The sequence below is a fragment of the Macrobrachium nipponense genome, chromosome 44, assembly GCF_015104395.2.
Source record: "Macrobrachium nipponense isolate FS-2020 chromosome 44, ASM1510439v2, whole genome shotgun sequence".
Lineage (NCBI taxonomy): Eukaryota > Metazoa > Arthropoda > Malacostraca > Decapoda > Palaemonidae > Macrobrachium > Macrobrachium nipponense.
Window position 1 is genome coordinate 13,993,698 of NC_087221.1, and position 25,447 is coordinate 14,019,144.

The 25,447-nt window shown below is 40.9% G+C and overlaps 1 protein-coding gene across 3 annotated transcripts in view; it reads right to left on the reverse strand.

Annotated features, from left to right (window-relative positions):
* Positions 1-25,447, reverse strand: part of LOC135204034 (uncharacterized) — a 137,973-nt gene that overhangs the window by 26,506 nt on the left and 86,020 nt on the right. For all 3 annotated transcript variants that reach the window (XR_010312080.1, XM_064233976.1, XM_064233975.1), the window contains exon 7: positions 13,709-13,839. Coding sequence is in view for 2 of the 3 variants with exons in the window: in XM_064233976.1 (XP_064090046.1) it covers positions 13,709-13,839 (131 nt within the window). In the remaining variant the exon portion in view is untranslated. The remainder of the gene's footprint in view (positions 1-13,708; positions 13,840-25,447) is intronic.

Here is a 25,447-nt window from a genome sequence, read left to right on the forward strand (position 1 = left end):
TAGATCAGAGATCAATATAGATTAAAGATCAATCGGGAAATATACCGTTAAATTTAAACCTAGTTATAACTGAAGCTGAGAAAACTGTTCAAGCTGCTAATGACTATTATCGTACATTGGCAACAAGGATAAAACTGCAGTAAACGTCTGCCATCACACACAACTGTAGATAAAATTGGGATAAAATCGTTTTAATCAAAACTACTGTGCTTGAAAGAACACATTTTACTGTGGGTTTCACGCCGATATAAGATAAATAACGTAAAGTTCGTATTACGATGACATAAAGGATTATTGCGAACAGAATCATGTAATTTTTTATGCAATAAACATGTCGCCAATGTAATCTGTTAACGAAAAAAATAGTAGTTCACATTCACAACGAGACATATTCAATAAATATTTCCACCTAAAAACACGCTGTACATATAACAAAAAATAACTTGGTCTCATATAAGTCAAGTATATAGATATTCGTTTATGCTAACTAGAAGCAAGAGCATTCGCATTTCGCTCAGAATTGCGTTATGGTGAAACAAACTTGTATTCATCAGCTGATTTCACACCACAACATTGGCCGCTCCACGGAATACGGGCTTAAGTTTGCCGTAGTATCTTAAAATACAATAATATGAGAATACATACAATATTCTTGGATACAGTGAAATAATGTATAACTTTTTAAAGGATTTATGGAAAAGATGCATAATTAATAAAATAACACAATGCATTTTTCGGAACTGGCGGACAAGAACGAACATGAAAAACCATCCCCTGACAACGTAGAGCGTAGTTACAAAGGCTGCCTTAATTTGTATCTTATTTCTGTACAAAAATGAAAATACCTTTACGTAATATATTTTCATACACATTTTAAGCATAAAAGCATAAACATTTGAAAAATCGACACATCGATCGCTAAATTTGCACTCTTTTTTTAACTTGATATTTTCGGAAGAGCGGCAGACGGCGGCATACAAGAACGAACTTGAAAAAAACATCGTAGTCGATAACTTGAAGGGGAGTTTCAAAAGCTGCCTTTTTATCATATTTCTGCACAGAAATAAAAATACCCTATTCGTAATATATTTTCATACACATTTCAAACATAAAAGCATAAACATTTATAAAATCGACACATCGATCGCTAATTTGCACTTTTTTTGAATCGATATTTTCGGAAGAGCGGCAGGCGGCGGCGTACAAGAAAGAACATGAAAAATATCGTATTTGATAACGTGAAGGGCAGTTTCAAAAGCTGCCTTTGTATCATATTTCTGTACAGAAATAAAAATGCCTTTCACGTAATACATTTTCATACACATTTTAAACAAAAGCATGAACAATTATGAATCGACACATCCATAGCTAAATTTGCACTTATGTAACTCGATATTTTCGGCATAGAACAGCATCAGAGGCATATATTTTACCCTAATACCTACGTAATAACTCTCCATAAAATTTGTTAATATAATTTGCATAACCTTTATGGTCTGAACGGCATTTCTACAAATGTATGAACTCGTTAGACAACGGCTAGCTAGCGGCGCTGTTAACTGAAATTTGTGCCGTAAAGATACCTTTAAAATGCCTTATTTTTGTAATGAATATTTTTGACGACCGCCGTAAAACCGATTCGCCGTTGAGTGATGGCGCCGTTAACTGCGGGCCGCCTGTATTGTAAACATCATTTATTACCATATTTATTGTGATATTCTGGTTAACGACGATTTGTGGTTATTGGCACTTGGCCATGAACAGAGATTGCCTATATACCAGGGGTGTTCAACCTCTTTTTCACCACGTACCCTTTCGGGTAGTTTTAATGTTAGTAATGTACCCCTTCCAATTCGTATAAAGAAAGCAAAATAATGTCAGAAAAAAATTCTATTGTGTGTATTTGCAAGTACTGTGCTGAAGTGAAGTAAGTGCATAACTTCTGACATAACCGGTATTATTGTTAACGCAAAGAATTCCATAAAAAATAAAGAAAATTTTGTTATAATTATGTACCTGTTTCTAAGTAAATTTTCAAGGTTAGGGTACTGAGCTGCAAAAACAAAATAGTACATCATTATTACATCAACAGTAAAGGGAGATAATGAGATTGCTGAAACTGTTTTTCATCAACTAGAATAGTGAGCTGAGGAGCAATTTTTGCTAAAGCATATCGAAGGCCAGTTTCCACATTCATTTGTGAACTAGACAGCCATTTCAGTCAACCAAACATTCTTTTTTATTTAAATGCTGACATGCCTGATAGCACAATATAGCTATCTTTAACAGAGGGTGAGATTAATTTTCTCAGCCCATTTAACTTGCTATTAAAGTGCTATAGGTCAATAACAGTATATTTTCTATGCAAACAGCTAGGAATAGCAAGCCCATTTATCTTAGTAGTATAAGTGTCAAAAGGTCAATAATATACCGTATATACTCGCATATTATGCGACTTTTGAAACCTAATTTTGAAGCTAATTTTAAAGGGGTCGCATCATACAGGCGGTATAAAATTAGTGTACCGTCTATGCTTTCCCAAATCGGCAGATCGCGATAGTTACTACCGGAGGAAAACAGTAGATCTTTTAAAAAGTTATGTTTTACTTGTACTTCACTATATCCAATAATATTGTATGCATTCTCATATTACTATTGTATTTTAAAATACAAAAGAGCGATCGTGCGCCATTTGCATTATTTTGGTTTATACAACATGTTTAACTGTTCTAGACTAACCATCTATAATTTCCAAATCAGTTAAGGCACGACACCGAAGGATTTTTTACTTTTTGTTTTACTCAGTAAAAGAAACATTTGTTACTTGAACTATTATTTTCCTTTTAGGATACGCAGGTAAGTGAAAATTTATTAAAGTAAAAAAAATTGCATAAAATTAATAAACTAAAATCCTCCAAAGTCGCTCTCCGTGTCCGTGTCATCAAATACTGCTCTGAATTCTTTGCCATCAAGGCAGTCATCATATTCGTCATCTTCCAGATCTTTGATCATTTCATCCTCATCTCCTGCATCTTCGTATAGGACATCGTCAATTCATATGGAAGGTATAGTCTTGTCACCGTGGCGAGCTCTCTGGCGTGGCTTTTAAAGATCTGCCCTTATGCTAATTTTACAAAAACAACAACTGCCCGTGTGTGACAGACCTTTGAATGTCCTTGAGACAAACCCCGAGGCTATAATTATAAGATTATAAGGGTTTTTCCTTCCCAGGTACTTTAATCTCCTTCCTATTCGGCCTCTCTCTCTCTCTCCTAAATCTTACAGCTGTCCGAGCGAGAGCTTTTTTTATGGGACAACATAGGCCCGCATTTCGCATTTTCCATACCTATTTATTTCGTATACGATTGCCCTTTCTCGGCTGTGAAGTTGATGTCTATCTATGGCTGTGAGATGACCAGGAATAACTTGGAAGTCGGTGTCAAAGTCACTCCACTCTTCAGTCAGGCCAAAACTTTGCCATATCGCATTCAAGCAATATTCAGTCATTGTTTCCTATCTATTATTTTCTCAGAGAGAGAGAGAGAGAGAGAGAGTCTGTCTGTATACGATTGTTTATTTTCTCACTCGTCAAACTTACTGTTATGCTTTATTTCATATTTCCTTGCTCACCAATTTATTCTATACCTACGATATTAAGAAATCAAGATATGTCGAAGGGTGAAATGCCTCCAGACTGTACAGTCAGTATGGATTTAAACGCACGTGGAACTGGTTGAAATATTCGCAACAGCACCAAAATGAGATGCCCTGTTAATAGAATATCTGATTCCGTTTCTTGTTATTGCATAAAAAAACTTTATCGATCGTGAACCTACGTAATTTATTTAGAATTCTGCGCAACGGAAAAGTTAATATTTGATATATGTAATGGGAGAAATGGTTTTATCTCTGTTGTTGTTATAAATTTGGCAGATATGCGATCAAACACGTGGGTGGACCAAAACAGCCCAGACAGAGAGCTCCGCTCATTTTGTAAATACTATTGTTTGGCGTGCTAGGCTTACCCCGATTCATTTGGGTGTGCGCTACTCAGATAATCGCATTTTTCTTACTAATCCCAAGAGTTGACCATGGAAAATCCCAAGATAATAAAATAATTGACATATGCCAAGCTTTGGAGTCCTAAATATTTACTCTGTCTATCAGGAAGATACTGATAAATTGAATTGGCGGTATCTTTCCTGAGAGAGAGAGAGAGAGAGAGAGAGAGAGAGAGAGAGAGAGAGAGAGAGAGAGAGAGAGAGAGAGAGAGAGAGAGAGAGAGAGTATTCATGTAATCAGTAAAATACACTAATAAGTAATAAAAACAAAAACTACGTACTGTATGCAAAGCACACACATCATCGTTAGCTTCCCGTGTGTTACGTGTAAACGTTCATTCTAAGAAATTCACAGAGTTAAGTATAACTAATCACCTTGATTGGATGGTTGGTAGCCAATGGAGATCTGTTATCCAATGACTGCCCTCTGCTTCTGTTCTATTTATAGACATATGCCGTGGATGACACTAGGTTTGAACGTTACCATGTTCGTGATTTTCTGACTGCTGACGGCAAAAATTACTCGATAATTTTCTTTATATAATTATTTCTTCGTGAAAACAATAATATAATATGATCATTTTAACTTTAATGTATAGTGGTATGAAAAAAGGGATTTTGACGTTGGAAAAATCTATCTTTCTGGGCGAGGAAGCCGTGTCGCCCAGTGAAATGTGTCCTCTTTAGCACTATTTCTAGTAAAATATTGCTATGATACCAGAGAACTGCTAAATTGGACATGTCAGAAGTCTCTGACTCGCTCACCTAAATAAAAGGTGTCGGTATAGAACTGGGGCGAGTGTTAAACACTACCACAGTAACCCCTCCAATTAGCCTTTTCCTCATCAAAAGACCCTGAAAACGGGGAGCCGACCTATAGGTCACACCCAGCTACCCTGTTGAAGGGGACTGCGGCGTCATACTTATCGATAGCAAAGAAGCTTGGTGCACAGCAAGGGGGGGGAAAAAAGGAAAAAAGGGGGGGATTTCACTGGGCGACACGGCTTCCTCGCCCAGAAATAGATTTTTCCTACGTCAAACTCCCTTTTCTGGGCTCAGCCGTGTCGCTCCGTGAAATTGTACCAGAAAACACCAAGCTATACTATCCTGAAAGGAGAAATCATATTAATGAAATCAAAGGAAAAAAATACAATTTATTAACAAAATATACTATATAGCCAAAACATGTGGCAACATTTGCAACAAGTCACAAACATAATAAAATAATTACAGATAATTTGTATGTACGTAAAACTATACATGATTATACACTTATTCTAATAGCTAAGGCATTTGCTGAGGTAGGTAAAATGCTAATGAGGCTGGCATAATTGAACAGATTCATATGACACAAGGACGGTACTCTAATGATGTAGCAGTGGGAGACACTGGCCTCCCTGCAGCTATTGCATGATATTTAAGAATCCTCTAAAGACTTAAGGTAGTGCTTTTTGAAAACCAAGGGTGACTTCCAACCAGTATACTTCTTCAGATCATCAAAATCCATATATTTGAAGAAGTTAACAGAAGTTGCTATTGCCCGAATGTCATGCACCTTGGGGAATGACCCTGGGCTGGCTTTCTTGATAAAATATAAAATCTGCTGCCTAATGCCGTTTAGAGATAGTGTACCACCATCTTTTCTAATGAAAAGGGGGCCTTCGGAATAGGTAGACGTCCTAGATAAATAGTCCTTAAGAGTTTTAACAGGACATAACGATGGATCCTGCGGAAGCGGGACAATCTTCCATGGAGACCACCTCATCAAGGGATCTTCATTCTTAGCTAGAAATTGCTTATTTGGCGAAAGCAACACGTCCCCCGAGGAAAGGAACTCAATATGCGCTTCACCTCTAGATAAAGATGACAGCTCTGATATTCTGGCACCTGAAGCTAGACTCAATAAGAACAGAGTTTTACGCAAAATGGTTTGGTAATCACATTTGAAGTTGTCTGTTTCCGAGGCTAACCTAAGAACATCATTAAGAAACCATGACAACTGACGACGGTCTGTGAACGGGCCGTAGACGTGCACATGCCCTTGGGATAGAGGTGAAATAAGACTCGGTTAGATTGATACCAAACCCGAGAAGAAAAATCTTTTTCAGAGCTGACTTAGTGGTTGTAATTGTTGCAGCTGCCAAGCCTTGTTCAAACAAAGACCTGAAGAAGGTTATGGCCACGTTCAATGTCATTACTTTGATATTTGATTCTCTGAGGAACGAAGACAATTTCTTAACTGCTGAGTCATACTGGCGAAGCGTAGACTCTCTCTTGTCTGACTCCAAGAACAACATGTTCTGTGGATCAATGTCGCCTACTCTCTTACCTGCAAACTTCATGAAATCCATAAAGTTAGGGTTTTGTGAAGACCTGAGGAATCGAACACAGTCCTCGTTTGAACTTGTTGCGATAGTCTCAAGTCCGGGAGAGGGTGAGGGCGAAGACCTAGTTCCAGGAGAAGGGGAAACCAGTTGCTCTTGGGCCAGTGAGGGGCTATGAGAGCCACCTGGCCTTCGAAGGATCTCAACTTGTGCAGCACCTTCAGGAGAAGGTTCACTGGAGGGAATAAATAGATTTTCGACCACAATGGTTTCCAATCTATGCTCAGGCGTCCGTAGCGTATGCCAGAGGGTCCAGATTGGGGGGCTACATAACAAGGCAGCTTGTGGTTTGCCTCTGTGGCAAACAGATCTACTTCTAGACCTGGTACTCTTTGGCAAACCCTCTCGAAGGATTCTTGGTCCAGTGACCATTCTGATTCCAGAGGGACCGACCGAGACAGGGCGTCTGCCACTACATTGTGGACTCCTGCCAGGTGAGTAGCCGACAGATGCCAGGTGTTCTTGGCTGCTAGAGAAAAGATTGCTATCATCACGTGGTTCACATGACTTGACTTTGAACCACCTCTGTTTTATACAGTGTACTACTACTGCACTGTCGAGGACCAACCTGATATGAGTCTTCTTTGGAGGACGGAGCTTTTTTTAAAGTCGAAACACTGCCATAGCTTCTAGAATGTTGATGTGAAGTGTTTGGAAGTGAGGTGACCAAGTTCCCTGAACCTTCTCGTGCTGTGAATAACCTCCCCAACCTGTCAGCGATGCGTCCGTATGCACCACTAGGGACGGGGGAGGAAAACTGCAACGGTAACTCCTTGGCTAGGTTGGCGGCCTTTGTCCATGGGCGCAGGCGTTTTCTGAGAATCAGAGGTATCCGGGCGAACTTGTCCCGACACTTGGCATTTGCCTTCAAACGCCAAACTCGATTGATGTCCTTGAGCTTGGCTTTCAACAGAACGTCCGTGACTGAGGCAAACTGGAGGCGAGCCTAGGATCCTCTCCTGATTCCTTCTCGAAGTCTCTTTGCACTTTAAGAATTGTCTTGTTGCCTTGGCAATCTCCTTTCTCTTTCCTGCTGGAATGGAAAGAGTGTGAGAATCCAAGTCCCAATGAATCCCTAGCCACTGGAACTTGGACTCCGGAGTCAACCGGGACTTGTCCTGTTGATCTTGAACCCTAAATATTCCAGGAAAGACATGACCTTGTCCGTGGCTTTGATACATTTGCCTTTGTCCATCTCCCAGATTAGCCAATCGTCTAGGTACGCCACCACCAATATACCCTGGGATCTTAGCTCCTGCACCACTGCCTCCGCCAGCTTCGTGAAAACTCTTGGTGCTATTATTCAGGCCCGAAGGGCATTACTTTGAAGGAGTAGGCTTCTTTCCCTAGTTTGAAGCCGAGGAATGGTCGGAAGTGCCGAGCTATCGGGACATGATAGTAGGCGTCTGTAAGATCTATAGAGGTGGTGACGGCCCCACGGGGAGTAAGGTCCGCACCTGAGAGATGGTCAGCATTTTGAACTTGTCGCAACGAATGTACAAGTTTAGACGGGACAAGTCTAAGATCACCCTTCTTTTGTCGGTCCCTTTCTTTGGGACGCTGAATAGACGACCCTGAAATTTCAAGTTCTTCGTCTTGGAGATTGCTCCCTTTTGGAGAAGGTCCTTGGAGTAATCCATCAATTCCTGCGTTTGTTCCTGATAGAAGGTGATGGGTGAGGAGGACCTTTGATCCAACTCAGCCTAGGCCTCTGGATACTATGCTTTTTGCAACTGCTGAACCCCCAACGATGACGAAAGAGTACAAGCCTGCCTCCTACCTGAGAAACTTCATTGAGATGATGAAGGCCGGGATCCTCTGCCTGAACTTGCACCTCTAGTTCGCCCCCCTTGGGCTCTGGCTCCTCCGCGCTGGCGAAAGGATCCTCTAGCCCTGCCACCCCTAGCAACTCTGTTAAAGGGGAGAAATGCCCGACTCTCATAGTACCGGGTTAAAAAGCGGGCGACACTGAAATTAATGTGAGGAGGCCTGTTTTGGTTAGACGGCGGCGAAAGGAAGACAAATTGATGCTGTTGCTGAGGCTGAGCCTTAGAAGTCGAAGGCTGGGATACCTGTTGAATTGGAACAGCTTGTAGCACAGGATGCTGTTGCGGGACTTGGAAAGGTAGGAACTTCCTTTGCCTCTTCTTACCCCTAAAACTGGAGGAAGAAGACTCTGATTTCCTTTGAAAGGGATTCCCCAACGCAACCTGATGCTTTGGTTAAGACGTGATGCCTCGCTCTGAACCTCGGATACTGCTGAAGCTGGGAAGAGATCTGCACCCCAGATTGAGGAAGCTAGAAGCTTGTTGGGTTCGTGCCTTATCGTCGCCTCAGACAGAACATGCTTCCTGCAATTTCTCCTAGCAATCGCAAAGTCGTACAAGTCACATTGCATGCTTAAAAGTAACGACTTCGCAATGACCTTAAACAGCAGCTCCTGAGCGTACTCCCGAGCCGCCGTCTCTGTCATCACTAGGGAGTTAAGAGACCTTGCGAGACGTGTCTTAGCGTCAAATTCGGCTTGGATCAATGCGTCTGACAGCCTAGGAAGGCGTTCACTAAACAAGGTGATTGCACATCTGGCTTCAGCTTGCCTACCGAGAACGTAGCTGGCAAATCCTCCCACAAAATCCTCCCTACCTGGGAGTAGTAAAGATGTGGGATCTGTCTCCCTAAGCTGGGCATGGGCTCTTCTCGAGTCACTGCCTGGAGTGTTAGTTCTGCTACCTTTGATGTAAAAGGTAAGGGGTTGCCGACATCAGTTGTAAACATGGTGAAAGGACTTTTAAAAGCTGTTATTCTAGTATTTGAGCAGTCCCACTCTTCTAGGCTCCGTACCCATGTTTGCTGAGCCTGATCTCTAGAAAGGATACAGTCTCCTTGGGGACCTTATCCTCTCTAACCAGAGCTGCTCCGTAAGCCTAACATAGCCGATAAATGGAGGCTGTAAACCTTCTGGGAAAAACTCGAAATCCTCGAGCCTACGTGTGCCGCAACCTTCTATAGTCAACATCCCATTGGCAAACGGAGCGAAGTTAGCCACCCTCCAGGGATTACCGGGGTGGAAGGGAGGGAGCGTGGACCCGTCAGGCATGCTCTGAGCTTGCATCAAGCTACTAGAAGGGGCCGAAACTGCCGACTCCTGTCTGAGACCTGCAATCAGGGAGTCCTGAGCACCTAAACCTGCTAAACACTTCTTCAAACCTTGCTGCAACTGAGCTGAGTAAACTACCAAGGCTACTGACCTGATTAGAATATTTGTGTTGAACTGGTCTTGGTCAACGGAAGGAGAATCATCCTGTCCCTCTTGCGGTACCTTATGAGGTATCTGGTCCCTAGAGGTTAATGGAATGGTACTCGGTAGGGCAATAGGAAGAATTCCCACTCCTTGAGACCTTGGGATTGAAGGTTTGGGAAGTGACTTTATTTTAGTTTTAATATGTGTATGAACCTCTGGTGACTGCCCAGGCCTTGGCATAGTCTCTGATCTGCCTTTAAGCAAGGTTTTACCCGCAGGTTTTTTCTTTAGTTTAGGAATCACAGAGAAGGAGTGCAACCTGGGAGGGGGCAAACCTCCTGTGAAACCCATGAAGGAATTGGAAGTAGAAGGAGAGGAAGAATCAGAGTCACTCAAGGAAAGATCCCGGTGACTAAGTAAGCTAGCCTCATTAACACTGTTACCTGTACACCGTGCCTAGTGTAACGGGCAAATCCTCAACCACTTCAAGTGAGACTTCCTCTAGACCAAGGTCCGGCAATTCCGCCTCTTGCTGTTCAATAACTGAGTCTTGTATTGATTTGATAATTGGTGCCGCTACTTTTGGATCGACGTATCCGGCAGATTTTCCGGCTGGGAAGAGCAAAGTCGCCATATCTCGGACAGAATATACGGCTTAGCCTTCCCTACGTTCCGTCCAAACCCTCCAACCCAGATCTTGAGGGCGGAGAGTGCAGCATCCTTAATAGACTGCTCAGCGCCTGTAATGCAAGGAATGTGTCAATACCAAGTAAATTCTTGAACATTATTCTATAATTATTGATTAAACAATGTAATTTTAATTTAAAGAAATTTTAATTGATCATTTATTTCATCTCATTTCAATATTTTTTTTTTTTTTTTTATACAGTAAAACAGTAGAATCAGCAGTGCGGCAACTTACCGAAGAGGTAGCCTGATGTACCAAGTCGTAGCAGGCAAAACAGTTTTCATGATGCCAGACCACGGAATCAGGAAGCAGCACTGCACAGGGGGCGTGGCCCCGACACAAACGTCATGGCCGCACGGATCTTGCAGAGCAGCACTACAGCCGGCAACCAGACACTGAGAGGCCTGTAAGTGCAATAATATATAAGAACAATTGCACACACTTAATAGGATAATGAAATATATTTTTTTTATTTTTTTTTTTTTGTGCCGGAGCATTCCGGGCTATAAAGAAAAGAAAGGTTATAAATATATTCATATGTTAACGTCCCGGGGACTGTGTAAGGAAAAAAAACCACCCGGAGTTGTTATACCCGGAGCTATATGACCCGGGGAGGGGGTACACGAAGTAACCCGGGACGGCCACATGAACTCGCAAGTTCCGTGGCAAGAAAAATAAAAATAAAAATAAAGATAAAGATAAAAATAATGATAATAAAAACAATAAAATAACAAATATACTATCTCCGCCTACGGAAGAGTATCTTCCGTAATCATAACCCTCAATGACTCCGGGAGCGGCCGGAATCTAAAACCCGCCTTATGCGGAGAGGGAATGTTTTTAGGCGGGTGATGTAGCTCCGGGAGTGAAAGAAGCAGAGCGCAACAATCCACGGAAGCCGAGGCTGAAACGCAGTGCGACTAACAACTCCGGAGGCGGTCGGCTAAGAAGCGACACTCCCCAGCCCGAGGTCCTGGGAGACCCACTACACCTCCCCCTCAGCTGGTGGGACCGGCCGTCAGCGACAAACAACGAGAGCAGCACCCAACTACGGGGAGTCCCACGAGAGAGGGAGGGATGGGAGGGCTGAAGGGGGGACGATCACGTGACCAGCGATTCCCCGCGAATAAAGGATCACGAGGAAAAACGCAGGGCAAAGCCTATGAAGGCTAGCTGTCCGACCGAACACCCAAATATACATAGACAAAATAAAATCAATTACTTAAAGCTAAGGGAAAACATGCTTTAACAGGGTAATGAAAATAAGGGGCGAAAAATATAAAACGCAATGGAGGCCACTCGGTGAGAGTGGGCGCAACAAGGAAAATTTACTTGCTCACGACAAAACGAAAACAAACGGTAAGCTGACGAAAAGAAAAAGGGGGAATTCTTGAATGGAAAATACCAAACTAAAATAAAAGGGGGAGGGGGAAGGGTGGGGGAACGATAGATAAACAACGAAGCACGAAACAAAGAAACGTGCGCAGAAGAACGGCCGACCCCCTTGAAAAACAGGAATCATGAACATAATAAACATAGATCAAACCAGATCGACAAAGTAACTGCCACCCAAGATATAATAAATATATACTGAAAATATATACTGAAATACCATAAGTTACGAGTATAAATATAAATATATAGGTACTGATTAACTGAAAGAAGCCTGCTCGAAATGGTACAAAACAAGGAACGACGTAATGGCGGCTCGCTACCCGCTCGTTACGGGAGGAGAACGCCTAACAAAAACCTAAATAAAGGCAAAACGAAAGGCAAAATCACTCCCTAAATACAGAAAAAGGCGAACCAGTACTTAACTTGGGTGAAGAGGCAGATTGGACGATCCATAACGAAAAGAATAACGAAACCAATAAAAAGAACAGATAGCTATAAAAAAGCGTGCAACGCTTGGGAGGCTATCGATAAGAAAATGACGCCGCAGTCCCCTTCAACAGGGTAGCTGGGTGTGACCTATAGGTCGGCTCCCCGTTTTCAGGGTCTTTTGATGAGGAAAAGGCTAATTGGAGGGGTTACTGTGGTAGTGTTTAACACTCTCGCCCCAGTTCTATACCGACACCTTTTATTTAGGTGAGCGAGTCAGAGACTCGACATGTCCAATTTAGCAGTTCTCTGGTATCATAGCAATATTTTACTAGAAATAGTGCTAAAGAGGACACATTTCACGGAGCGACACGGCTGAGCCCAGAAATACCATTGTGTCGTAGCGATGCGTCATCAATATAGTGGTATGAAAATACCGCATGGTGTTGTAGCGATACGTAATCACAAACGTACAAATCCTTTTCCCGGACCATACTCAAAATTTTACGACTCTTCAACTGCAAGATCGATATGGTGAAATATATTATATAGTCATACTTATTGTTGAAATTCACAAGTTGAACTGCAAAACATTAGATTTTGATTGTTATGTACCATGGATTTTTTGTGTTTTACGGAATGTTTGTTTTTGAAAATACTGTAATAGCTATTAGTGAACATATGATATTAATTGTCCCACTATTTTATTATAGTTGATCTTAATTATCTCACATTCATGTAACAGTATTATATTAATATTTATTTAAATAAACAGTAATTATAAATAACAATAATGAAAAACATAAAGGGAAAAATTTTTTTTTTTTTTTTTTCTGCAGTAGTGATGTTTGTTTGATTATGCATCTGATCTCACATTTCCGAAATTGAAAAATTCCAAAAACCGAAACATCGGAATGTGTGTACACTACACTTTTTTAAACACGCACACAATGTCTACACATTTACTGATACCCGTTGGTGAAAGACTCAAATTACAGTATTTATTTCTGAGAGAGAGAGAGGAGAGAGAGGAGAGGAGAGAAGAGAGAGAGAGAGAGAGAGAGAGACGAGAGAGAGAGAGAGAGAGAGAGAGAGAGACAGAGAGGAGAATGATTTAGGACTCCAAGGCGTGTTATTTTTACAATTATTTTATTATCTGGGTATTATTTTTTAATCTTGAGATCTTCTATTCAATTCTCGAGATTAGTAAGAAAATTACCGTAACTTCACTAGCAGCAGCACACATCTGAACGACTCGGCCATTAGCACGCTAAACCACCAACCTTATGAACTGACCTCGGAAAAGGAACTCGCATGATACATGAGATACATGACAAAACCACTGTTTATTGGTGAAAATTTTGGGGTCGCATGATATGCGAGATCGCACGTTACTCGAGTATATACGGTACATATTTTCTGTACAATCATAGCCAAGGAATAATAAATCTTAATCTGAATCTTTTTGTAGTTAATATAAATTTTATTTCATACTTATAAACAATTTACTTACCTGCACCCTGTGTCCTGAGCACCAATAGGACTAATGCAATTCTGAGTCAATGCACATGACACCCAAGGCTTCATCAAATAATCGTGGACTCCAGCATTGTTATAAACTAGTAATGTACCAGCATCTCCCATCTGAATAGAAGAGGGAAAGCAAATTCAAAATTTAATTAACACTACATATGAAAATCATGAAACTGTAGAGTTTATACTTGAGGAGTCACTTACTTAAGAAATTGCTTTAAAACTCATCTGGGTGAGGAGACAAGTGAATTTAATAGTGTCTTGTTACCAGTTTTAATATATCAAACAACAAAGATCCCCCTTTACATGCTTATAACTGCCTATTTTAATACTTCAAACACCAAATATACATTAAACTATCATCCTAAAACACACTTTAATATCTTTTTAAAGTCATTTTACAATATTACCCCTATTATATGGCTTATAACTACGTATGAGTGAAAACTAATCAAGTTCCCCCTATACTAAGGCACTGCCATTTTCTCTCATACAGTATTCAAGCAGTCCATTTTCTTTTTACAATATGTGTACATAGGGGAGTTAAGTACAGTACCTAAATATTTAAATATACATTGAAAAAAATATATTTTATTTAGATAATGTTTGTCATGCAGCGGTACAATTAACCAGTTAATATTTTGAAAATGAGTAAATTTTACAAAATAAATGTATTTAGTCACAAAAATAACATGAAAAAAGGGATTTTGACGTAGGAAAAATCTATTTCTGGGCGAGGAAGCCGTGTCGCCCAGTGAAATAAGTCCGTTTAGCATTATTTCTAGTAAAATATTGCTATAATACCAGAGAACTGCTAAATTGGACATGTCAGAACTCTGATTCGCTCACCTATAAAAAAAAGTGTCAGTATAAAACCTGGGCTAGTGTTAAACACTACCACAGCAACCCCTCCAATTAGCCTTTTCCTCATCAAAATCCCCTAAATACGGGAAGCTGACCCGTAGGTCACACCCTGCTACCCCGTTGAAGGCGTCTGTGAAGTCATACTTATCGATAGCATTGAAGCTTGGTGCACAGCAAGGGGGGGGTGAAAACTATAGGGGGGTTTTCACTGGGCGACATGGCTTCCTCGCCCAGAAATAGATTTTTCCTACGTCAAAATCCCTTTTCTGGGCTCGGCCGTGTTGCTCCAGGAAATTTTAACAGAGAAAACACCAAGCTACATTTTCCTAAAATGAAATACAAGATTGATTAGAAATAATATATATAACAATTATAACTGCTGAGGTAGGTAGAATATTAATGAGGCTGTCATAAAGGAAAAGATCCGTATGACACAAGGACAGCACTATATTGATGTTATAGCAGGGGACACTGGTCTCCCCCCTACTATGGTATGATATTTAAGATCCTCCAAAGACTTAAGGTAATGCTTTTTGAACACCGAGGGCGATTTCCAACCAGTATACTTCTTTAGATCATCAAAGTTCATATGTTTGAAGAAATTTATCGAAGTTACTATAGCCCGAATGTCATACACCCTGGGAAATGACCCTGGGCTGGCTTTCTTAATAAACTACAAAATTTGTTGTCTAATACCCTGTAATGATATGGTACCACCACTCTGCCTAATGAAGAGCCGGCCCCCGGAATAGGAAGATGTCCTAGATAAATAGTCCTTAAGAGTTTTTAACAGGACATAAAGATGTATCCTGCGGAAGCGGGATAATCTTCCATGGGGACCACCTCACCAAAGGGTCCTTATTCTTAGCCAGAAATTCTTTATTTGGCGAAAGCAACACGGTGCCCGAGGAAAGGAATTCTATATGCCCTCGGTCCCTAGATAATGATGACAGCTCCGATATCCTGGCAGCTGAAGCCAGATTTAATAAAAATAGTGTCTTACGCAAAAGGGTTTGATAATCACACTTTAAGTTGTCTATTTTAGAAGCTAGCCTGAGAACATCGTTAAGAAACCATGACACTGATGATGGCCTGTGAACGGGCCGCAGACGTGCGCATGCCCTTGGAATTAACGTGAAATAAGACTCAGATTTATACCAAACCTTTTTCAGAGCTGACTTAGTGGTTGTTATTGTGGCCTCTGCCAAGCCTTGTTCGAATAGTCTTGAAGAAGGTTATAGTCACGTTCATTGTCATTACTTTGGTATTTGATTACTTGAGAAATGTAGTTAATTCCTTAACTGCTCAATCATACTGGCGAAGTGTAAATTCTCTTTTGGCTGACTCCAAGAACAAAATGTTCTGTGGATCAATGTCCCCTACTCTCCTACCTGCAAACTTCATGAAATCCATAAAGTTAGGGTTTTGTGAAGAACTGAGGATTCGAACACAGTCCTCGTTTGTACTCGTTGTGACAACCTCAAGTCCGGGAGAGGGTGAGGACGAAGAGCTATCTCCAGGAGAAGGGGAAACCAAGGCCTTGGAAAGGTCTCAGCTTGTGTAGCACCTTCAGAAGAAGGTTCACTGGAGGGAATAGATAAAATTTCCTCCATTGGTACCAAACTATACTTAGTGCATCCGTAGTGTATGTCAGAAGGTCCAGATTCGGGGCTACATAACAAGGCAACTTGTGGTTTGCCTCTGTAGGGAACAGATCTACTTCCAGACCCGGTACCCTCCTACAAACTCTCTTGAAAGATTCCCGCTCCAGAGACCATTTTGACTCCAGGGAGACTGATCGGGACAGTGCGTCTGTTACGACATTGTGGACTCCTGCCAGATGGGTAGCCAATAGATGCCAGGTGTTCTTGGCTGCTAGAGAAAAAATTTGCTACCATCACGTGATTCACATGACTTGACTTTGAACCACCCTTTTATACAGTGTATCACTACCGCACTGTCGAGGACCAACCTGATATGAGTTTTCTTCGGAGGACGGATCTTCCTCAAGGTCAGAAACACTGGCATAGCTTCCAGGACGATGATGTGAAGCATTTGGAACTGAGGTGACCTTCCCATGCTGTGAATAATTTCCCCAACTTGTGAGTGATGCGTCCTTGTGCACCACTAGGGAGGGAGGGGACTGCAACGGAACCTCCTTGGCTAGGTTCGCGGCCTTTGCCCAAGGACGGAGACGTTTCCTGAGGAGCAGAGGTATCTGGGCGATCTTGCCCCGACAACTGGCATTGGCCTTGAACGCCAAACCCGATTGATGTCCTTAAGCTAGGCTTTCAACAAACAGAACGCCTGTGACCGAGGCAAACTGGAGCAAGCCTAGGAACCTCTCCTGATTCCTCCTGGAAGTCTTTTTGCATTTTAAAAATTGTCTTGTTGCCCTGGCAATCTACTTCCCCTTTCCTGATGGAATGGAAAGAGTGCGTGATTCCAAAGCCCAATGGATACCTAGCCACTAGAATTTGGACTCCGGGGTCAGACGGGACTTGGCCCTTCTGATCTTGAACCTTATATGTTCCAGGAAAGACATGACCTTGTCCATGGCCTGCATACACTTGTCTTTGTCTAACTCCCAGATCAGCCAATCGTCTAGGTACGCCACCACCCATTTACCCTGAGACCTTAGCTCCTGCACCACCGCCTCCGCTAGTTTTGTGAAAACCCTTGGGGCTATATTCAGCCCGAAGGGCATCACCCTGAAGTAGTAGGCTGCTTTCTCTAGTTTGAAACCCAGGTATGGGCGGAAGTGCCGAGCTATCGGGACATGATAATAGGCATCTGTAAGACCTATAGAGGTGGTGACGACCCCACGGGGAAGTAAGGTCCGTACCTGAGAGATGGACAGCATTTTGAACTTGTCGCAACGAATGTACAAGCTTAAACGGGACAAGACTAAGATCACCCTTCTTTGTCGGTGCCTTTCCCCGGGACACTGAATAGGCGACCCCAAAATTTCAAATGCTTTGTCCTGGAGACTGCCCCCTTGTGGAGAAGGTCCTGAGAGTAATCTATCAACTCTTGGGTTGGTTCCTGATAGAAGGTGATGGGTGGAGGTGGACCCTTGTTCCAACTCCAGCCTAGGCCCCTGGATACTATGCTTTTCGCCCAACTGCTGAACCCCCAACGATGCCGAAAGAGGTACAGCCTGCCTCCTACTTGAGAAATTTCATTGAGATGACGATGGTCAGGTTCCTCTTCTAGACCTTGCACCTCTAGTTCGCCCTTGGGCTCTGGTTCCTCCACGCTGACGAAAGGAGCCCGTAGCCCAGACACCCCTCGCGACCCTGGCAAAAGGTTGAAATGCCTGATTACCATAGACCGGGTTATATGCCGGTGACACAGTATACTGTGGGGGAGCCTGTTGGTTAGTTGACGGCGAAAGGAGGACAAATTGATGATGGTGCTGAGGCTGAGCCTTAGAAGTCGAAGGCCCAGGTACCTGCTGGACTGGTACAGCCTGTAGCACAGGTTGCTGTTGTGGAACCTGGAAAGGTTGGAAGCACCTTTGCCTCTTCCTAGCTCTAGAACTGGGGGAAGAAGACTCCGGTTTTCGCTTACAAAGGATACCCCAACGCAACCTGATGCTTTGATTAAGACGCGATGCCTCATCCTGAACCTCGTTTACTGCAGAAGCAGGAAAGAGGTCTGCACCCCAAATTGAGGAAGCCAGAAGCTTGTTCGGTTCGAGCCTAATCGTAGCCTCGGATAGAACATGCTTCCTGCAATTTCTCCTAGCAACCGCAAAGTCGTACAAGTCACATTGCATGCTCAAAAGTAACGACTTTGCAATGATCTTAAACAGCGGCTCCTGAGCGTACTCAAGAGCCGCCGTCTCCGACAGCACTAGGGAGTTAAGAGACCGTGCGAGATGTGTCCTAGCGTCAAATTTGGCTTGAATCAGTGCATCTGACAGCCTAGGGAGGCGCTCACCAAACAAAGTGATTGCACAGTCTGGCTTAAGTTTGCCTACCAAGAATGTAGCCGGCAAATCCACCCACAAATCCTCCCTACCTGGGAGTAGCAATGATGTGGGATCTGCCTCCCTAAGCTGGGACATGGGCTCTTCCCGTGTCACTGCCTGGAGGGTAAGCTCTGCTACCTTTGAGGCAAAAGGTAACGGATTTCCGTCAACCATCGTAAACATCGTGAAAGGGCTTCTAAATGCTGTTACCCTAGTATTTGCACAGTTCCACTCTTCCAGGCTTCGTACACAGCTGAGCCCGGTCCCTAGAAAGGATAAGCGCCTCTTTGGGGACCTTATCCTCTCTAACCAGAGCTGCCTCAGTAAGCCTAACATAACCTATGAATGGTGGCTGTAACCTCTCGGGGAAGAACTCTAAATCCTCGAGCCTACGTGTACCACAACCTTCTATAGTCAACATCCCGTTGACAAACGGAGCAAAGTTCGCCACCCTCCAAGGATTACTAGGGTGGAACGAAGGGAGCGTGGTTCCGTCAGGCATGCTCTGACCTTGCACCAAGTTACTATTAGGTTCCTGAACTGCCGACTCCTGTCTGAGGTCTGCAATCAGGGAGTCCTGCGTACCTAATCTCTTAAACACCTCTTCAAACCTTGCTGCGACTCAACTTGCTAAGTTACCTAGCCTATTGACCTGATTTAAAATATTCGTATTGAACAGGTCTTAGCCGACTAGAGGGGAGTCTTCCTGCCCCCCATGCATGGATACCATGTACACTAATACACTTTATTTACAAGTATGTACATACATATTAGTACTAGTACGTATTAAGTTAGATATTGAATGGTCCAAATTGTTGTAGTATGTATTTCATTGTTTATTGGTCAATTTAGCTTTATTATAAAATTTACTGGGGTGTTTTTGTATGGCTTGGAACGGATTAGCCACTTTACATGTAAAATCCAGTTCAAGCTACGAAAAGCTCATGATACGAAAACCGCCTCGGAACGGATATATTTCGTATCTCAAGGTACCACTGTATGTACTGACATAACCAATCAAATCAAGAAACAGCCATTTGCCGATATCAGTTACTGTAACATTTTTATTATGGGTTGCGTTACAGTTGTCAACTTATTGAAAATTTGCTAATTTTCTGTGGTGACTTCCATAAATAAGAATAAAATAAACCTTTATTCATCCTACAAGAAATGGAGAGTTAAGTTTTAAGGTGGTATGCCACTAAATTTACAGTTGTAGCTGTGGTATTAGAAACTAATGATGTCCACACCACAAAACGTTTTGGAAGGGGCAAAAGCAACATCTGATATGTCCTTGCAAAATCACACCTTTACTTAATTTAATTTGCTACATTCATTTATAAATAATGTAAGTCACATTTTAAACTCGGCTTTAATAATTTATGTTAAAAAAAAAAATCTGAAATACATTTCATTTAGCAACTACAGGCAGTCCTTGGTTATCAGCATAGGTTCTGTTCCGATGTCTTGATGATGAGTGAAAATAGGCGATAACAGATTTTGGCGGTGATAACTGGTTATCTGCACCTGCTAGGTATGAATTTATGCCAATATGACCAACTATCTGCGCTGATGACCTGAAATCAAAGCATTTTGGTGTCAAAAATAGCCAATTTTCAGCGCTAAACAAGTGCTACGAAACTGGATTGCTGATAACCCAGGACTGTCTGTAATGGCTGTGATGATGATGGTAAAACACAATCAGCTGTTGATTTTCAGAATGTATAAACATTAACAGAATGCAAATGACACGTGACTTATGTGTTCACAAATCATAATATGATATGACAACAATTCATGAAATACAATTGCATACAGTATGTGAAACAAGTTTTACTAAAAATTATCATTATTTGTAATACAACTGTATCACAGTCAATCCCGGCCTATTTACAGTTCAGGATTCACGGCTTCACCTATTTGCGGATTTTTCTGTGGAACTTATCACCAAATAATTCACAAAAATTTGGTAAATAGTGGAGTTTTTTGTTGAAAATATTCACTAATTATACTATATATTTTCAAGATATTTTTATGATAAAAAATTATTTACTAATTTTCAAATATGTATTAATATTAAAGTTAACACAGCAAACTATCAATAAAATGTATCTATTTTTCAATGTATATTAAAAATTAAGGTACTGTATAGTACAGTAATAAACTTCCTGGTGTTTCCCCATGTACTGTACAAAGAAAACAGAACTGCTTCAATACTGTATGAGAGAAAATTGATGTACAGGCAGTCCCCGGGTTACGTTAGGTTTGGGTTTACATCACTCCAGACTTATGAAACTGTTAACCACAATTTTTCAGCGCAGTACGTCGATTTACGGTGCTGTTACCTGCTCTACTGAGCTTATGGCACTGTAACAGTGCTGCAGGTACTATTTATTCCCACTATAATCATGATGATTCGGGTTAAGGCGATTTTCGGGGTATAACTTTAATAGTTCTCGATTACTTGTAAGCCATATACTTTTAGGGATAATGTTTTAAGATGACTTTGAAATGATATCAGTGCTTTAGACAATAGTTTAAGGTCATCATCATCATCATATCTTATCGCGGCAACATTGTATCCACTGCATAGCAGCCCAATTACATTCGTGGAGGTCCAAATCTGTAAAGATTGGCCCATGTTCACACCCACAAAGTATGTGATCCATTATCATGATGCGATGACCACATGGGCACTCAGCAGAGGGGGCAAAGACCCCACTTATGAAGATTGTCTCCAGTCCTTCCAACTTTAGCTCTTGCTCAATTAAGTGTACAGAGTGGACCCCCCGTATTCATGTTCTCCAGGTTCGCGGACTCACGCATTTGCAGATTTCTCTCTGGAACATTTCCCCGTTATTTGCGGAAAATTCGCCTATTCATGATATTTTTCTATGAGAAATATCCACAAATTCCTATTTTTTTTATTAATTTCATCATAAAATGCACTTTGTGATGAAACTATTAAAAAAACCAGGTAAAAACATTTTTAGTGGGTTTTTCTTGAGTTTTAACCAACAATATAGGAGATTTTAAGCATTTTTATAGGTGTTCCAACTATTCACGGGTACTAACTATTCGTAGGAGTGGAGGGGGGGGGGGGGTGGGGGGGGGGGAGGTGTCATGTATGCATCCCCCACAAATACGGGGGACCACTGTAACTCAATCCTTTCTACAAAGGTTTGTTCCATGGGGAAGAGACTCGCATGGACTCTGGATGGCTTCACCTGGTGGGCAGTGGTCAGTTTCTCTCCAGTGTTCTAGGCAGTAAGTTGTTGACTCCGTGGGGTCAAGGCTGGTGGTGGTCATGAAGCTCTTGTGGGATTTCATTCTTTGTCTAACCACCTGGTGATCATAGAGTGGGTGTCTTTCATCATTCTTGTTTATATTTGGGTCTTTGAATGGACTCTGGCGGATGTTTGTTGGTGCAATGCCTGCCAGTCCATATAGTGCTGGAGGGGGTGTTGGTCTTAAGACACCAGTAATTATGCGACATGCTTGATTGAGTTCAGCGTCAACTTTATGGAAATGACATGACCTTTCCTATAATGGTGAGCAGCATTCGGCAGTGGAGTAGATGAGTGCCAGAGCTGTTTGTCTTAGGGTTTGAGGATTTGTTCCCCAATTTGATTTGGCAAGTTTGCTAAGGAGGGTATTCCTGGTAGCTACCTTCTCCTTTAATTTCCATACATGCTCCCTGAAAGATAGTGTTCGGTCTAATGTGACGCCTAAGTAGACGGGGAAGCTATCATTCTTCAGTTCCTTATCATTCCACGAGATGTTCAACTCCATTTTTGACTGGTAGTTTTTGTCTGAGTTGGCATTTATGGAGTTTTGCTTGTTGTATTCATTAAGATCTTTCAAAGCATCTGATAATTTGCTTTCAATGATAGTAAATGAATCTGACTGGATGGCTAGGCACAGATCATCTACATATATAAATCTACGGATATCTCTAAACTGTGGTTGATTGTTGGTATTGATGTTGAAAAGTATGGGGGCCAACACAGACCCTTGTGGGAGGCTGTTTTTCCTGCTTTCGCTATCTGCTTCTCCTGCCGTCCATTTCAATAAAGAAAAGTCTGTTACTCAGCAGTGGCTGGATGATATACACAATGCTTGAGTTGCGAATAACTTGGGTAAGTTTCGAAAGAATCAACCTGTGGTTCACGGTGTCATAGGCTGCTGTTAAGTCAACAAATACTGCCCCTGTGATTGTCCCGAGCTCAAAACCATCCTAAATATACTGAGTGAGGCTTAGTGCCTGAGAGCAGGAAGGTCTTCCTGCCTTGAAAGCCAGTTTAAGGTATATTCTCTGTAGGATGGTAGTTTAAGGTATGAGAGACAATGGATGTACTTAATAATAAGGGTAACTTGAAGTTTTAGCATTCAGTTGGAAGCCACATACTATTTTTAAGGGTAATGTAACATGACTTATGTAAAGTGATTTAGATGATAGTTTAAGGTATATTCTGTGTAGGATGATAGTTTAAGATATACATTTAGTGCTTGAAATATTAAAATAAGCAGTTATAAAAGTTTTTAGAATGGGGGTCAGGTTTCTTAACTATTTAAATAGCCAGTTATAAGCATTTTTAGAGTGAGATGTCAAGCATTTACAGATTTTAGCTTTTCGTGGGTGCTTGCGGTTCCTACCTCAATCGAATATTGTGGGTTCACTGTAGTATATGCCCTTGGCAAATGGATTTGTCAGTGTATTATTATTATTATTATATTATTCTAGTAGTTTAACCAGACCACTAGACTGACTTTCAGCTCTCACAGGACTGGCCTCAAGGATTAGAATAAAATACTGGGGATAGGCCTGAGGCCAAGCACTGGGACCCATTAGGTCATTCAGTAAATCAAAATGAAATTGCATATATGCATGCTCTCATACTGGAACACATACACACAATGAATACATTTACATACTCATACTTCCCTACTTATACACTAAAAAGGTATACTACTAAAATTCAGGATAAGTTAGTATATAAAACATTTTTTTTGACAAATGCTAAAAGGGTTTTTGTGCTTTTATTATTTACTTATCTTTATATTTCATTAATTAAATCACAGTTCCTAAAGAACATAAAAAATGAACAGGCTTAAAACGTAAAAGATTCTGACAAAATTTCCTTCAAGGATTTATTTCCAAAAGATGACAGTTGCTGTTGGACATTATTTGAACACACAATCACACAACACGTCTGATCTTTATTATCACCTTGCACTTGGGAGCTGGGCCACTATGTGCTATTCATTAGTGTCCATGTGTCAGATGAGTACGGCCTATTCTTGAGACATGTCAGAATTACTCGTGAATGTCTTTCTCTCAGATACAACTAACTCCATCTTTTAACATTAGGTTTAATTTGTTTGTAAATTTCTATTTTCAAGATCTTCATTCCATATACAGTACTATTGCCATTTACTTATGATACCCACTTTTATATGTGTGTTACATAATCAGTAACAGGGATATTTACATTTGATCTTGTCATGTGGGTTGCTTCTTTGGCTGCTTTATGTGCCTCTTCATTTCTTTTTAGCCTTACATGGGCAGGGATCCAACATATTTATACATTTTCATATTATTACATAACTTATGGAGATATAATTTAATTCGTTGTACAAAATCATCTTTTATTTGTAACTGAATAGCTTCTACAACACTTCTAGTCACTAAAAATCACAAACAATGTTTCCTAGTGTGGAAAAGCCTTAAGGCCTTCATTATGAACAGGTCAATCCTTTTAAGTGCTGTGTCTGATAATTAATGAGCCACATACTTTGCTTCCATAATCAATAATAGACAGCACTGTTGCTCTATACAGAACAGTAAGGGTATGTTTATCGGCTCCCCAAGTAGTGCTCGATAGTTTTTTAATAAAATTTAATGCTTTTTTACATTTTGATTTTATGTGTGTTATGTTGGCTTTCAAGTTCAAGTGAATATGTATTGAATACTAATCCCAAAAATTCTGCTGTTTGGCCAATTGAAACACTATTGTGGTTTCTGATTTTTAAATCTATTTCTTCACCTTTTTCCACTTTATTTTTATAAAACATGATTGCTCAAGTTTTATCTATGGAAAATTTAAAGCCTACAGATGAGGACCATTAATCTAGTTTCATTGCTTTGTTCTGCATGCTTTACTCGAGGTGTTGAATAACATATGGCATAATCATCCACATACAGGTTACTATGAATTCTAATAGGTAGATAATTACTGATATAATTAATTGCTAAAGTAAACAGTGTACCACTAAGGATGCTTCCCTGTGGAACACCATTTTCAAGTGGAAATGTTCTGGACAGAACATCATCAATTCTCACCTGAAAACTGCGATTTGTCGAAAAGTTTTGGACAAACCCAGTTAATGTTGACTGATGTTGTTGTTTTGTAAAGCTTTTAATATACTATAGCATACCTCCATGTAGTTTTGTATGCCTTTTCAATATAAAAAAAAAACAGCTACAGTAATCATTCAAAACCTTTATGTATAAGGTATTTTAAGTTATAGAGAGAATCTAATGAGATCAGTTACATTGTAACCCAAACTGAGTGGAGATATAATTTTATTCTCTCAAAAGTGCTGTGTTAGTCAAGCATTTACCTTCTTCTCTAATAAGAAGCTTGTTAAAGAAATTGGTCTGTAATTATTTACACTAGTGAGATCCTTTCCAGGTTTAGGGATAGGAATTATCAGCTTTATGCCATTCATCATGAAATAAATTTTGAAGCCATAAATTATTAAAAAAACTGTAATAAACCTGATTTTGCCCAAGGTGCTAAGTGGCAGATCATCTTAAAATGAATAGTCACCTCTGGGAGCAGATTTACTACTGTTCAACAGAGCATATCCCAACTC